The 17141-nt window shown below is 35.1% G+C and overlaps 1 protein-coding gene across 5 annotated transcripts in view; it reads right to left on the reverse strand.

Moving 5' to 3' along the window:
* The window catches only part of REV3L (REV3 like, DNA directed polymerase zeta catalytic subunit), a 230608-nt gene that overhangs the window by 114056 nt on the left and 99411 nt on the right, over positions 1-17141 (reverse strand). For all 5 annotated transcript variants that reach the window (XR_013830767.1, XM_079939298.1, XM_079939295.1 and 2 more), the window contains 3 exons: positions 12790-12864; positions 8920-9080; positions 3993-4092 (listed from right to left, as the gene is read on the reverse strand). Coding sequence is in view for 4 of the 5 variants with exons in the window: in XM_079939298.1 (XP_079795424.1) it covers positions 3993-4092; positions 8920-9080; positions 12790-12864 (336 nt within the window). In the remaining variant the exon portion in view is untranslated. The remainder of the gene's footprint in view (positions 1-3992; positions 4093-8919; positions 9081-12789; positions 12865-17141) is intronic.

The following is a 17141-nucleotide window of genomic DNA, read 5'->3' on the forward strand; positions in this document are numbered from 1 at the left end:
AATTGAGAAACCACATGAGTCCAATAGTGGGATCATAGCTAGGAAAAGAGGTGACACCATGAGGTCATTACTTTTTATGAGAACTACAGAACTATTCCCCACTAATGCTCTTTGACTCAAAAGCATTTTTGTTTTTCATCAGAACCACATGAAAGATTTCAGATGATGTCACATAAATGTCCCTGATTGACAGAATAAACATGACAACTAGTATGGATCCCAGTTTATCCATTCCAAAATTCGTATCTCCTACCAACAGGGACACCAAATGAAAAGGAGAGAACTTTTACTAGAAAGTGGATGATAGAAGATTTCATTAATATTTGAAACATTTAAAAATGTTTTACGAGAAACATTAACAAAACCTCATTTTCCATTGTCTATACCTAAGGAATGGGTGTTTGAACAGAAATTTTGATGGAATATTAGAGATTAATTTGTTAAACCACAAAACTTTTACTATTTATATATATGTATAGACACAACACACACATATCTTTTTACCATTGACAGAGAAGGAACATATTAGTCAACCTATCACAATATATCCATCTCTTTAACTTTCAGAAAAAGTAATTGTCAATATAGCTTGTCTTCTTTACCCATATAATTTACCAACATCAGTTATGCCATGAATTAAAGTACCAGATAAAATAGTTTTTGGCCAACAGTTTTCTCCTTTATACTAAAAAGTTTCACACTTTTGGAAGCGGTGTATTATACATTTCAAGGGTGAACTTTCCAGGAGTAGAACATTTGTGACAAAGGAGGGAAACAATAACATTAAAAAATGCAATCTCTTCGGCTTCCCTGGTGGCGCAATGGTTGGGAATCCGCCTGACGATGCAGGCGACGCGGGTTCATGCCCTGGTCCGGGAAGATCCCGCATGCCGTGGAGCGGCTGGGCCCGTGAGCCATGGCCACTGGGCCTGCGCGTCCGGAGCCTGTGCTCCGCAACGGGAGAGGCCACAACAGTGAGAGGCTCACGTACCACAGGAAAAAAAAAAAAAATGCAATCTCATAGTAGAAATTTACAACTATTTCTTGCCTACTTCAGACATTCAGTATAGGAGGAGTTCCTAGGGAGAGGAAGTAGTTTTCAGAATTAAAAATTTGTTTCCAGTAAACAGAAAAAGTGTGAGTAAAAAAATCAAGTCAGCAAATACATGTAGACCATTCATTTTAGTCATGAAAGGTAGATAAGCAATACAATGGTATTTAGAAAACCATGCCTCTCTGAACATTTCTGTTCATAGCTTAACACAACAGACAATTACAGTCAGTAATTACAATCACTGAGGGTGGAGTTCAGACATATACAATTTTAAAAATCTGTTCAGATCATTCTGATGGACAGCCAGGTTGAGATTACTGCAGTAGACTCAACTTTTGTGAATTTAACACTCTGGCAAATGACCTTGAAGGTCCATGATATGTGGTAATTTACAACGAGCTAGCAGGTAAGGTTAGTACAGCTGCTAACTCAGCACTCTTATCTCATTATGAGTTTGTTGCTCTCTATTTGTTATGGACCTTGAAATGTTTGTGAAGGGATATAAAATACTTTTGGGTTAAAAAAAAACCAAACAAAAAAAGGTACCCAGAGGAAGGTGCTAGTACTGGGGATAAAAATGAGACTAATAAAATTTAAGAGCACTGATTTGGCAAAAATGTTTGACATTATGTTATCTGTATTTGATAAAATTATGGATTTTCATGTTTAATATAAGAATCCTAAAAACTTGGGACAAAAATATATAGCTAGCCTACATTTATTATAAATTCTAATTCTGAATACCTTGTCTAGTTTCACTAGTTTGCCTTTTCATATCTTTGCTCTTAAAAGTAATGATTCAAACTTTTCATTATAATACAGAGAGCTTCTCCAAACTAACTCATAAGCAGTGAAGCTTTACTATAGTCTTATGACCTAACCAGAAAGATGTTTGTTCAAAAAGGCTTCAAATAAAAATAAACCTAGACTTGAATTGATCATGCAAAAAACAAGTTAATGTAGAACTTTGAAAACCACGGGATCTAGTGAGTAGGTAAAATCCTTGGGTTAAGTTGATTTGCTCCAATTTTAGAGACATAGAGGAACTGTATCACAGGCATAAAAATGAGAAAGTAAATAGTTTGTCAGTCACTTTGCTCTGGACTGATTAGAAATTGAATTTGATGTGGTAAATAATGCTGTCTCTAAAGTTGATACCACTTCAACACAATTATAAAAACAATTCTGCTGTATCTGAGAGGGAACCTAGAAGTACATGTGTATGTGTACATATACAACTTTTACCAAAAAGTCCTGATACATGTTAACTGAATCTAGAAGTAAAGCAAGTCACTGTCCATTTGAAGTCTTTGAAGTCTCATTCTGGTATAATATTCCAGTCATAAAACAATGTATTTCCATCATCATTTAATGAGATTCTCTCTTAATTTTAGGTCTTAAAAAGCCCAAGTAATTCTATAATATGGAAATTCTGTGAAGAACATATTAAGATCTTAAACTATATAAATTAAGCTCTAAACAAATATTTTTGACAGTTTATCTTCAACTGATTAATAAATTCACATTTTCTTACCTTGAAATAAAAAATAAAGTCATTTCACTAAACACTTTTTCTACTTTGCACTTTACATAAAAAATATCTGCTTAGAAACGTATCAGGTGACATATGTGTAGTGAAAAGAGGAAACCATACCACCCTATCAATATCCAAATGATCAATAAAACAATCAAGAAAGCTTGGGCAACAACTTTGTGGCATAAAACAGAAAACCTCTGAGTTCTATGTAGATTAAGCTATTACTGATAATTTAGATAGGTACTGATTACATATCTGCTTTATGGTAAGGAAATCTAAACAGTTGGAATATGTTACCGCCTCTAAGAAAGTCTAATAAATAATAAAAGTCAAAAGAAATTATAAGTTGTATTATTCATATACATTATGTCAACCCACTTTTTTCCCCACAAATATATATATATATATATATATATATATATATATATATATATATATATATATATATATATATATATACACACACACACACACACACATTTTTTTTTTTTTTTTTTTTTGCGGTACGCAGGCCTCTCACTGTTGTGGCCTCTCCTATTGCGGAGCACAGGTTCCAGACGCGCAGGCTCAGCGGCCATGGCTCACGGGCCCAGCCGCTCCACGGCATGTGGGATCTTCCCGGACTGGGGCACGAACCCGTGTCCCCTGCATCGGCAGGCGGACTCTCAACCACTGCGCCACCAGGGAAGCCCTCCCCACAAATATTTAATATTTGGAAATATTTAGGGGTTATTTTTATTTAAAATATTCGCCATTTAGGTTTTTTTTTTAGCTGTGTTGGGTCTTTTTTGCTACGTGCAGGCTTTCTCTAGTTGCAGCGAGTGGAGGCTACTCTTCATTGCGGTGTGTGGGCTCCTCACTGCAGTGGCTTCTCTTCTTGCACAGGCTCTAGGCATGCGGGCTCAGAAGTCGTGGCTCACGGGCTCTAGAGCACAGGCTCAGTAGTTGTGGCACATGGGCTTAGTTACTACGCGGCATGTGGGATCTTCCCGGATCAGGGATTGAACCCGTGTCCCCTGCACTGGCAGATGGATTCTTAACCACTGCACACCAGGGAAGTCCTGCCATTTAGGTTTTAGATTGTTATTTTATTATGCAATTTTTACTTGACAAGTTATAGGATGTCAATTTAGAATGTACAAAGAAGATGGATGTTGGAGAGAAGTATAAACAACCAGATTTCTTTTATTAATTAGGTAATAACTAGGTATATTTTCATGGTCTGTTCTTGAAATCTATGATCCATGTAACACACTAATGTTGAGATTTGCTTTTTTGATAAACTTACAGATAAAAAACAATTACAATAAAGGTTAAAATTAAATTATGCTAACCATTGACTTCTGAATAGAGTAGGATATATGTAAATAATTTTTCCTTTCCTTTACAACATGAACTAACCTTGGTATTTCGTCTTCTTCCCACCGAAATAAAGTACCAGTAAGAGAATTTCTTCCTGGTAGCTGATTCTTGCAAGATCCACTCGCACGTAATGGATCACCTAGGAATAAAAAGGTAAAAGGGGTAAGTTCCACTTTTAACTTACATATAATTACCCTTTAAGTATATTAGTAAACAACCCATATGACCAGTTCCTAAAATTGTATCCTAAAAATTCATAAACATACCGGAATGCATATGCACAGTGGAGAGTAATGATTCCAAACCGACATGGGGAAAAGTATTTGCAATATATGGATATGAAAGAGAAATGGCCACAATACCTTCATACTAGAATAGAATTATGATACATTTAAATGCGCTATTGTGATAGGTATGCTTCAAATCTCATTTTAAAAATAAAGAACTAAGAATTTTTGTAGACTTTAAATTCCTAGGGTATTCTATATGAGCCTCAACTAAAATTCTAGTGGAAATCAGATTCCAGATAAAATTCAAAACATACTTTAATGCTAATCCCTGAATAAAAAGAAAATACACAATGCATTTCGAAAGTAATGGCAATAACAGTGAGTGGAAACCTGGGGCAAATGCAAATACAATTTGACGAGCAGTTGGAGGGAACTATGCATTTGCTTAGTTGTCCCAGCTGTAGAAACTGAGTCCTGGGGCCATGCTTTGGAAGTAGTCTCTAAATTTTAGCAATTTTTTTTGTGATCTCTTATGGGGAATTTAAATTTTCAGATAAAGAAAGCTTGAGTGAATGGCATAGAAGGAATCCTAACATTAAGAAAGATATTAAATTTGCAATCCTCTCCAACTAAATTTGATACTTTTTCTTATTTGGTTAGCTTGATCACAAAATTATGTAATTAATTAGACTTACCATCTTTGCTATATTAACAAAACACATAACAAACCATGTAACTGATTCTATATACCTTCAGAAGTTTCTGAAGGCTTTGCTGTTATGTGGCTAGGGCATGTATATGAAATTACTTTGCAAGTTGTAAATTAAGACACAAATATTATTTTCTAAGAAATTTATATGAGTGAAAAATCTACACAAGTTTACTAATTCAAAGTTATCACAGTATAAAAATTCACACTTTACCTCCACTTTATGTATTATTTTATTTAAAAATACATATATAATTCTTTTCAACTCTGGATGTTAAAAATGTAATATAAAGGCACTATGGAGAACTGTAAAAAAATCCCTCTATGATGCTAAAAATATTTACTCTATTTAAGTACTTCTATATACTTCACCTTAACAACAGTAATTAGCAACATTTCCGTTTCATTTGGCAACTGAGTATATAACTGAATAATAAGACAAAATGGTATATGCATATGTAGTATTAAAATTTCTAAATATTTTTCACTTTTGAATTTATTTTCAAAAGACTACATTATGTACTAAATTAACTTGTCTTACAAGATTAAAATGTTAAGTTGTGCATATATATGCAACATATTTACAATAAGTTTACTGTCCATTTAATTATGTGTCTGATATTACATGACAAAATATAATACAAAAAAATTCACCTATTCTTTTCATTATAATCTTTTATCTATTTTTTTAACAAAACAAAACAAAAACCTAAAATAAACATTTCACCATACTTGAAATTTCCCTGCTTTTAATTTCCCCCAACGAAATTTCATATATTTCTGCCTTCAAATTGTAAAAATTTTCCGTATTTTGAAAAAAAATCCCTTCCAATACTCATTTAACTTTTATAACTAAAATAAATGGCTTACATATATTTGCTAATTCGAACTTTCCTCATGCTTTTTCACCTACTGGAAACAAACTTTTGTAAAACTGACCTCCTTTTCCTATAAATACCTCCCGTACACTCTCTAGAACATTTTCCATTCCTCAATTCTTCTTGAACTCCCAGCTATATTTGACACTGATAAACAAACTGTTTTTCTTTTTTCCCCCAATAACCTTTATATTTTGGAATAATTTTAGATACAGGAAAGTTACAAGAATAGTACATTTTCTGAATCTGCTTACCACACCCCTCCCATTGTTAACATTTTACATTATCAAAGCACATCTGTCAAAACAAAAAAACTGATACAGATACCTTCCTATTAACTACACTATACACTTTATTTGAATTTCAGCAGTTTATCCACTACTGTCCATTTTCTGTTTCAGGATCCAATGTAGGGTACCACATTGTAGTTAGTTATCATGTCTCCCTAGTCTCCTCTGGTCTATTTCTCAGTCTTTCCTTGTTTTTCATGACCTTGACAGTCATGAGTACTGGTCAGTTCATCTACAGGACGTCCTCCAATCTGGGTCTGTTGATGTTTTCCTCATGATTAGATTGTTATTATGGGTTTCCATGAAGAATACCACAGAGGTGAAGCATCCTCATCATATCACATGAGAGGGGACACGATATCCATATGCCATCACTGGAGATGTTAACCATCAATACTTGGTTAAGGTATAATTTCATGGGTTTCAAGATTGCATAGAATCATACCACCATGCCAGTAACATACAGAATAATTCCTTCATCCTAAAAGTTCCCCTACCAAAAAAAAAAAAGTTCCCCTATATATTGGCTTTGTAGTCAACATTCTCCTCTTCTCCAACTCCTGGCAACCACTAATATGTTTTACATTTCTATAGTTTTGCCTTTACCAGAATGTTGTATGAATAAAATCAAACAACTTGTAGTCTTTTGGGTCTGGCTTCTTTCACTTAGTAAAATGCATTAAAGATTCATCGATGTTGTATGAATCAAGAGCTTGATGTGTTTTACTGACAAATAGCATTCCACTGTATTGGTATATAACAGTTTATCCATTGTCCCACTGAGTGGACATCTTGGTTACTTTAGATTTTTAGCAATTATGAAATAAAGTTGCTATATACATTTGCATACAGGTTTTTAGGTGGACATGAGTTTTAAATCACTTGGTAAACATATAGGAGTGTAACTGCTGGGTCATATGTTAAGTCTATATTTAACATTACAAGAAACTGCCAAACTGTCTTCCAAAGTGACTACACCATTTTGCCTTCCCACAAGCAATGAATGAGAGTTGATGCTGCTACCATCCTTACCAGCATTTGTTTATTGCTAGTTTTTTTTGGATTTTAACCATTCTAATAGGTGTGTAATGGTTGCTCTTTGTGGTTTTAAAATGCATTTCCCTAATGATATATACTGTTGAGAATCATTTTATATCTTCTTCTTTGTTGAAGTGTCTGTTCAGGTCTTTTGACCATTTTTAATGGGGTTGTTTGCTTTTGTTGAGTTTTAGGAATTCTGTATATTATTCAAGATATAAGTACTTTATCAGATATGTTATTTGAAAATATTCTCTCCCAGTCTGTGACTTATCTTTTTATTCTCTTAATATTATTTTTTACAGAGAAAAAGTTTTTAACTTTGACAAAATCAACTTGTCAGGAGATTTTCTCATTGTTTTCTTCTAGAAGTCTGATAAATTTACATTTTACATTTAAGTCTATGATCCATTTTGAGTTAATTTTTATACAAGGTATGAAGTATATGTCTGGTCTCTTTTATTTTTATTTTCTGGCATATGGATATCCAATGATCCCACCACCTAAGATGAAGTTCTAGATTTGGGAATCTCTTTTAGTCCCAAGAGATTCAAACTGAACTGTCTCAAAGTTGTTCCACTTCCTAGTTTGGGTATATCTCTTTGAAACCCTACCTTATTCTGGAGGGTTCCAACCTGTCCAGCAGGCCCTGAGTTGTTGTTTCTGGCTCCCTCACCTAGTAAGGCTGTCTCAATGGAGGCAGCCAGGATTAGCAAACCCCTCAGGGCAAAGGCTGTTTTCAGCATTCTATTTCCTCTTTTGGCCAGTACTTCTTTATTGTTTATAATCTCTGTGATAGATTAAAAAAAAAAATCTTACCTAGTTATTAAATTGGTTTTAGTAGGAGGGTGGATCCCAATAACCTAACCCACCATTCAGGGGGAAAAAGTCCTCCCTGGTTACTTTTCAGAGCACAGTTTGGGTATGGTAGAAGAGACCCAAGGAGTTAAACCAAAAAAGAATAGCTGGTAAACAACAAGAGAAAAAAAAGCTAACTTTTGGTTTTAAAAGTTTGTCAGTGAAAACGAAGAAAATAATTATAACATAAAGGACAGCAGGGTTGGAGGAAAAATGTTGGTTTCACTTTGTTTTAAGTAGAGGAGAAGTAATCCAACAATAAAATGCAAAAGATGTTACAGCATTTTATTCTATTCCTAGGTATATGCCCAAGAGAAATGAAAACATATGGCTACACGAATACTTGTACATGAATGTTCACAGCAGCACTGTTCATAATAGCCAAAATGAGGAAACCCAAACATCCGTCAATTGATGAATCAATAAACGATGTAGCATATTCATAGCAGAATATTACCTGGCCATAAAAAGGAATGAAATACTGATATATGCTACAACATGGATGAACCATGAAAACATTAGGCTAAGTGAAAATAAATAAACATATGATTCCATTTATATGAGATGTGCAGAATGGGCAAACAGAGAGACAGAAAGAAGATTCATGGTTGCTAAGGGAGGACTGGGGGTGATTGATAAAGATTTCCTTTAGAGGTGCTGAAAATGTTCTAAATTTGATTGTGGTGATGGATGCACAGCTCTGTGAATATATTAAAAACCACAGAGGTGTCCATTTTAAATGAGTGAATTGTAAGGCATGTGAATTATATCTCAATAAAGCTATTACCAAAAAAATTTATTTTGAGATTCTTTTCTTGATAAACTCTAAGACATTTTTGCACATTTCTTTTTATTCCTTATCCACTCAGCATTTATTTTCTAAATATATATTATTTTATAAATCATAAATTACATAATACTTGTTTCAAAAGCTTTAATTTGAACTTGCAAAATTAACCTTACTTTTCCTCCTTGCTTTTCGGAACTTGACAGCAGCCAGATTTATTAAATTCATTCCATACAGATTGTAGTCAATGAAGAGCTGTAGGAGGTAGGGAATATGCGCTTCATGAGGCTGATAAAATTTATTCATTATGGCTCCACTTTGCAAAAGTTCACATATCCTAAATTAGAAAAAAAAAGTTATATCATAAAATTATGTTTCCTAAAATGTTAAGTGAAACGGTGATTATACAAATATAGAAAATAAAACACATTATACTAGCACACAAAATTTTGATTTCAATTATACTGGAAATTTGTATTTTGTTGGAAATTGAAAGTTTAAAATCAACTTTTAAAGTAAGCTGCATGCTCTGAAAGAAAATGACAAAAAATGCCTTGAATGAAGAATATTTTGACTTCTAAAACTAATTTAATGCTAACTATACTGAAAAACCTAAAATGTCAAAAGGATTTTTAAAATATTAGCTTTTTTAAAAAGTCCAGAAAAAATTCTGAAAAGATTACACAAAAATTCTAAAAAAGGACATATGACTCAATCAACCACACAGAGATGTTACCACTTTTGATATTTTTATTCTCTGAGTTATTTTTCCTTCATGATGGGGAATACAAATAACAGGCAATTATAAATAGTGCAAGTGCTATGCAGGGGAAGTATATGAAACATCTAGAAGGGATATTAACCAGACTGTAGCTTCTGCAAAGCCTTCTTGAAGAGAAGTCTCTAAAACAGGAGACTAAACAATGAACTGGAAATACTTTTTCTCAGAGAGGAGAAGAGTATTTCATGCAAATAAAATTGCACATGTGAAGGGTCACAAGAAAATGTGGTTTATTCAAGGACTGAAACCACTGAGTGAGGCTTAGAGACAGAGGCTATGGTGGTGGTAGGGGGAGGGTAGAGAGGTAATGAGAAGTCAGATCATGCAGAGCCTATTAAAGACATCTGAAAAGGTGGTGGAATTTGCCTGTGAAGAGCAGGAAAATGAAATGACCAGGTTAGCTAGAGAATGCAGAACACTACAGACAGAGAGTGAGAGATTACTGTAGAAAAACTAAGATGATGGTGGCTTCAACAAGGATCATGAAACTGTGTTGATTCAGGAGACATATAAGGAATAAAATGGTCAGGACTTGATGACTAACTAGATATGAAGGGTGAGACAATATGAGTTGAGGATAATGCCTAGATATCTTGGTTAAGCAGCTAGTTGGCGGTGCTACATTACTGGAAGAAAACAGGTTTGTTTGGGGATTTTATTTGGAGAGGAAATAAAGACAAACTCAGTTTTAGATATACTGGAGTTTAGGTATACTGGAGTATTCAGGGAGATTTCTATAAAAATATTAGAAATGATAATAAGGATGAGGATAAGGATAATTTTGTTAACAGAGTAGAGGAAGCAAACATATTTTGGGGCACTATGTACTGGACACTGTGTTGGGTGCTCTAAATGCTTAATCTCAAGTAATTCTTACTACAAACCTATGGTACTACTATTTCCATTTTATAAACAGAGAAATTGGGTCTTAGATCAAAATGTTGTCCAAAATCACACAAATAAAAGGTGGAAGTGCTAAAATTCAACCCAAATTTTCTCTGACTTGACCCCTCACTCTTAACTATAGTGCTTTTCTATTTATCCAGTAGATAGATGATTTGATATACTGGTCAGGAGCTCTGGAGGAAAATTCAAGCTACTGATATATATTTGGAAGCCAAATGCACAAAGATTTTAAAAAATGGGAGTATATAAGACTGTAAAGTGAAGGGAACATATAGAGAGAAAAAAAATCAATGCCTAAGACAAAAGTCCAAGAAACAACCACAATGTTAAAAGAGGAATCAACAAAATGTTGTAAATATGAATGACTAGAAAGGTATGAGGAAAACCAGAAAAGGTTTACATCAAAGCAGCCTAAATTAAGGTACCTAAGCACTGAAAAGTGGTCAAAAGGTAAGGACAAAGAGGTGTTAATTGGGTTTAACAACACTGAGGTCACTAATGAAGGCAATTTGAGTGAAATGGTTGAAGTAGAGCCTATATTGGAGTAAGTTGAAGAGTGAATGGGAGGTAAGACACTGAACCCACAAAGTATAGATAAATTCTTCTGGGAGGGGACTTCCCTGGTGGCGCGGTGGTTGAGAATCCGCCTGCCAATGCAGGGGACACGGGTTTGATCCCTGGTCCGGGAAGATCCCACATGTTGTGGAGCAACTAAGCCCATGTGCCACAACTACTGAGCCTGCGCTCTAGAGCCTGCGAGCCACAACTACTGAGCCTGCGCACCACAACTACTGAAGCCTGCGCGCCTAGAGCTCATGCTCTGTGACAAGAGAAGCCACCGCAATGAGAAGCCCGTGCACTGCAAGTAAGAGTAGCCCCCACTCGCTACAACTAGAGAAAAGTTGTACACACAGCAACGAAGACCCAACACAGGCCCAAAAAAAAAAAAATCTTCTGGGAGAATAGCTGTAAGTATGAATGTCTTTGAGTATGAATGTGTGTATGTGTAAAATTCACAGAGTCTTATTAATATTTAAATGGTGTGGAAAGGGAGATGGGGATAACTGATAGATGGAAGCAAAGGTCAAAGAGGGTAGAATATGAGCTTTAGAGGTAAGGGGGTAAATCTCTTCCACTGTAATAGGCAGTGAGAAGGACAGAATGGCTGTGAATAGATTTTAAGAATCTTTGATTGAAAATTAAGAGAGCTTTATTTTGATGGTTCTCAAACTTTTGGCCCCAGGACCCCTTTTCATTCTTAAAATTTATTGACAGCGTCAAAGACCTTTTGTTTGATTTGACACTTACCAAATCAGGTTAAAACAGAAAATTTTAAGAAACTTATTTACTAATTTTAAAATAACAACAATAAACCCATTATATGTTAACATAAATAACAGTGTTTTATATATTAAAAAATCCTATATTTTCCAAAACAAAAACAATTTAGTGGGAAAAGAGGAATTGTTTTAATCTTTGCAAACCTCTGTTTTAATAGAAGACAATTGGATTCTCACATCTGCTTCAGCTCAGTCTGTTTTGATATATTGTTTGGTTGAAGCATATGAAGAAAATCCAGCCTTACACAGATAAATAATTGGAAAAAGGAAGAGTAACTGAATAGCCTTTTCAGGTAAACGTTGATCTTTGTTTCTACTACATGGAAATGCAATGGAGTGGTAGTTTCTTAAAGGTCAGCAATAATGTGGAATTTGAAACCAAATCAATGAACTTTTTGTACTCTGTTATATTAAAACTTATTGGTCTACCTAACACTTGGAGTATTTTTACCCATGCATAATTTTCTAACATCATGCACTGGTCATTTGGAAAATATAGATCCACTAAGTTATATAAATCTTCTAAATGGTGATACATTTCATTAAACAATATGGAAAAAAATGTTAATAACATCACCTATCTCATCAGAAAAATCTTTTAAGTACTGAAAAGTGGTTAAGTTCACAGTAGAAAGCTCTCCCACTCTGGCCTCACTCTCACATATTTCTCCTTGCTTTGAAACTGAAGAACGAATTTCTCTTGGTATAGAACATTTGGTCTGGCTAGCAGGGCACTAGGATTATTACACAAGGCAGCCAATCATCTCTCTTTATATACTTCTACAAACTCTCTAAGACAGAAAAGAAGCAGTTGGGTGTAAAACAAGGTCCCTTACCCTTAAAATATCCTTCCTAGAGTCCAAGCTATGACTCTCTCTCTTTACACATATATGTACATATTATGGTCTCTTTCTTTAATAATGCTACAAACTATACAGGCCTTTGTTCTAGATTTTTCTTTTTATTATTAAAATACTTAAGTGATAGTTATTCATTTTTTATTTCATTTATCTTTGTACCTTTTCACCATTGCAGGGTTGTAAAGATAGATCTTCATAAAGTGTCTTTCCTTCTCATGATAACCATAAAAAGGCCTGAAATAAAAGAAAAAGACATTTCAATTTATTTTCATCAGAGATGAAATAATGCAACTTATTGTCCTAAACGGACTCAGCTGGCCGAATTCAGTCTTACTTACATTGAATATTACCAACCGCCCCCCAACAAAACAAAAGAACCTCCAAGACTCTTCAATTAAACCTACCACAAGGTTAACATATGACATTATAAAATCTTGTTACGGGCTTCCCTGGTGGCGCAGTGGTTGAGAGTCCGCCTGCCGATGCAGGGGACGCGGGTTCGTGCCCCGGTCCAGGAAGATCCCACATGCCACGGAGCAGCTAGGCCCGTGAGCCATGGCCGCTGAGCCTGCGCGTCCAGAGCCTGTGCTCCGCAACGGGAGAGGCCACAACAGTGAAAGGCCCACGTACCGCAAAAAAAAAAAAAAAATCTTGTTACTTCTTTTAAAAAAAGTTTTAAAATACCACTTAAAAAAAAAACTAGGGACAAAAAGGAGCAGCAAACTATTTATACCTTAATTTCAATCATCATGGCTCTATTAAAAAGTGGCTCTTTACTCAGACCATGTATGAGAAGAACAGAGACCTTCCTGATACCTTTTCCCATTTCCCATTTTTTCTGTCAAAAACTAAAGCTGTTCATCAACAAAGTCCTTTAGTTGACAGAATTTGTATCACTTTCCTTATTTGTCTCTGTTATTAATTTTACAAGTTCACTAAGCAGAGACAATTTACCTGTCATACATATGTACATATGTGTATGTGTGTATAAAACACTCAAATCAAAGGAAACCTGTGAAAACTGTGTAGACAGGAACTTAAGAGATTGAAAAGACGACAGCTTTACTAAGGACGCTATTTATGTTGAGGCTCGGTTCTTCTCAGGGTATCAGCTAGAGGGGGGAAAGGGAGAAGCAAAAATCTATGTGATAGGGAGAGAAACAAGTCCTCAATGCAAGAAGGAATAAGTTGGGCTATCATGTTATATCATCTCAGGAGGATCTGAAACTCTGATATACAGACTACCATTTTCAAAGGTGATGTAATTAGAAACAATATATAAATAGGTCTGAATTTATAGACAAAATAATAAAAAGTATTTGCCTAGAGTTTGTCTGTAAATAGTGGTTGGTTAAATCTTTAGGTGGATAAACCCAACTTCTTTTCATTAAAAAAAATATTTTCCCCTTATGATGGGCACTAGATAGAACTTACCCTCATTAGGACACCATTTCTCTCTGTCATGTCTGACAGTGTAGCAGACCTCAAATACAGGAGTAAGTTGGCAACAGAGTCATTATTTGAGGTATATTTAAACAACTTTTTTTTAATATAAACTATTTCAAGCCTTTAGGTCAGAACCATCTGTATGATTGCTGTAAAGCAATTTCTATTTAAAAAAAAAAAAAAAAGTCTAAAACGTTCTTTGTCTCATCCTTACCACTCACTCCAATCTTATCTCACACCCACTCTTCCTTTTTCCTCCAGCCATTCTAAACATTTCAGCCCCTTCTAACTTGATCCACTCTCAAGTAATCTGCCATTCCCTCTGCCTGGAAAGTTCTGCCCTGAACCTTTGTATGGCTTACTTTCAGCCTTCATTCAGGTCTCTGCTTAAACTCACCTCCTCAGAAAGGTCTACTCTGACCATCACTCCCTATCCCCTACCCTTTACCATTTTTTTTTTTTAAATAACACTTACCCTTTCCTGTCTAGTTTGATGCTGCTCACCCCATTTTTGTTGCCATGAAGGAAGGGGTGAAACACACATTATATGAATGATCTCATTCTCTCTCACCAGCAAAATTCAATTCTTTATTCCTCCTGCTTTGGTATTTTTCATATACATAAATATAGCTCTCTGTCTAAAGATAGGTGTTATACCTTTAGCCAGATAAATGGAAAAAAAAGAGAATTAAATCTGCACTGGTGTGGTCCACATTATCTTTGCTTTGTTTTTGCTAAAAATCTTCAGGATTTTACAATCAGAATCTTATAAATTTCAAAAACTGAATACAAGACTATCAAATCCCTACAATTCTTTGTAAATCTAGGATTCTGCTTTTGTAACTATTGCCCCAAAATACAGCCTGGAAATTCTATAAATTCAGTTTTCTGCTTCTTCTAGCCAAGAAAGTCTCTGTATAATTTAACCTGCAATTCTTACTTTCTGCTGTTGACTTTAGTTGATTTTGCCAAAAGAATTTCTCCACAGGGAGACTCTCTGGGAGAAAGAAAGTAGAATGGAGCAGAGTTCGAGAGTAGATATGTTTATATTTTAAAAATTATATCTGATAATTGGAGTTAGTTTTTTAATATAACAATGAGAAGAAAAATGAGCACAGATAGTGAAAAAAAACCCTCAGTTAATTAATTTAGATGGATTAAGAATCTTTTCATAGAATATTTTCTAGAATCATGATAGCTAAGTGACAAGGAACCCCTGAAATGAGCCTAAGGTCATGGTCCTCTCTCTTAACCCAGCTTCAGTATAGTACACAGTCTAGGAAGACTGGAATTAAATTTGTTCAAGTTTTCATTTGATAGCTAGATGCAACTTGCTTACTTAGAGAAGTAGGCAATACTGAAGGAGTAAAGGAATCATAGAAGCTACAATGCATGGTAAGGGAAAAGGGGACCTATATAAGAAAAAAACATAGAAAACATTAGAATGGGAGAAAAAAGAGAATGGCAGCCATAAATTAGACTGAACAGCTCATCTTTTGCTTCCAGGTCTCTAGATTTGTAACTCAACTAACTCTTAAAAATATGGCTATGCTTTTAACAAATGCCCACCAAACATATAGAAAGACTGGTGACTCATTATTCATTCCACTAGGCTGTTTGGAGATTCAACTTTGAAATGAGAATATGTATAGGAAAGTTCCGAGGAATCATTAAACATAAAAAAATTAGAATATAAAGCTGATGATTATCTTTAACCTAATTGTTGCTATCATAGGATGGGTGTGAACTTTTACCTCATTCATTTATCCAAACAAATAGTTATTGAGCCTTGTTTACTAAGTGCCCAACACCATACAAGGTGCAAGGGATATAATGATGGACAGACAAACATGGTCCTTTTTCTCATGGAACTTACAGGCTGGTGGGAGAAACACATAAGAACTAATAAACAAAAAATTAAAATAACTGCAAACTATAGTAAAGTACTAAAGAAAACAAAGAATGGGCTAAGATACAGAATAATAATAACAACCACCTATTTTAAGGAGGGAAGTCAGAGAAAACTTCTCTGGAGAGGTGAAGGATTTGAAGGACTGGAGAGGGGTAGCGCACTCAAGGAAAGGAAACTGCATGTACAAAGGTGGGAAAGAGCTCAGCACATCAGAGGAACTGAAAGAAGACCAGTGTTTCTGGATGGAACACAGTGAACAAAGTTACAGAGGCAGGCAGGGGTCAGAAATTTAAATTTTAATGTATAAACAATATGAAGCCACTCAAGGATTTTAAATGATTTTAAAAGGATCCAATTTACATTACAAGACAGGTACTTCTGCAGCTCTGGAGTGAGATAAGAACAGAAGAAGGAAATTCAATTAAAAGGATACTGTGGTGGTCCAGAAGAAAACCTGGATTAAGGTGGAAGAAGTAGACAGATTTAAGATGGATTTCATACAGATGTATTCAACTCATATGTTCCAGTACGAGCTCTAAATCTTTCCCGCCAGCCTGCTCTATCTGCACAGACTCAAAACTTTGTAGTCATACCTGACTCCTCTCACAAACTTCATCCAATCAGACAGCAAATCTTGGGGACTCAACCCTCAGAATAGATCTAGAAGTTGACCACTTCTCACTACTCCCCTGCTACTACCCTAGTTCAAGCCACCATATTTTCTCACCCAGATTAATGAAACAAGAGTCCTAATGTTCTCCCTGTTTCAACTCTCATGCCCCTATGATCTATTCTTCCCACAGTTGCTAAAGGAACCCTTTCAAGTTTAAGTTAGATCCTGGCTGCTCAAAATCATGCAATAGCTCAGAGCAAAATAGAATAGCCTACTGCGGTGGTTTCTCAAACTTGAGTATGTATCAGCATCAGCAGAAAGGCTCACAAATTTCTGGGTCCCACCACCAGAGTATCTGATTCATCAGATGTGGGGTGAGACCAAAGGATATATTCTAAGTTCTCAAGTGTGTTAGTCTGAGTCCTCCAAGAAGTAGATGTCAAAATGTGCAAGAAATTTGTTAGTGGAAGCACCTGTGAGAGAATATGAGGATGAACTCAGGAGAGGGTGGGACAGCCACAAGACTTAGACACAGGTCTG

The sequence above is a fragment of the Stenella coeruleoalba genome (genome assembly GCF_951394435.1).
Source record: "Stenella coeruleoalba genome assembly, chromosome: 12".
NCBI classification, from domain to species: Eukaryota; Metazoa; Chordata; class Mammalia; order Artiodactyla; family Delphinidae; genus Stenella; species Stenella coeruleoalba.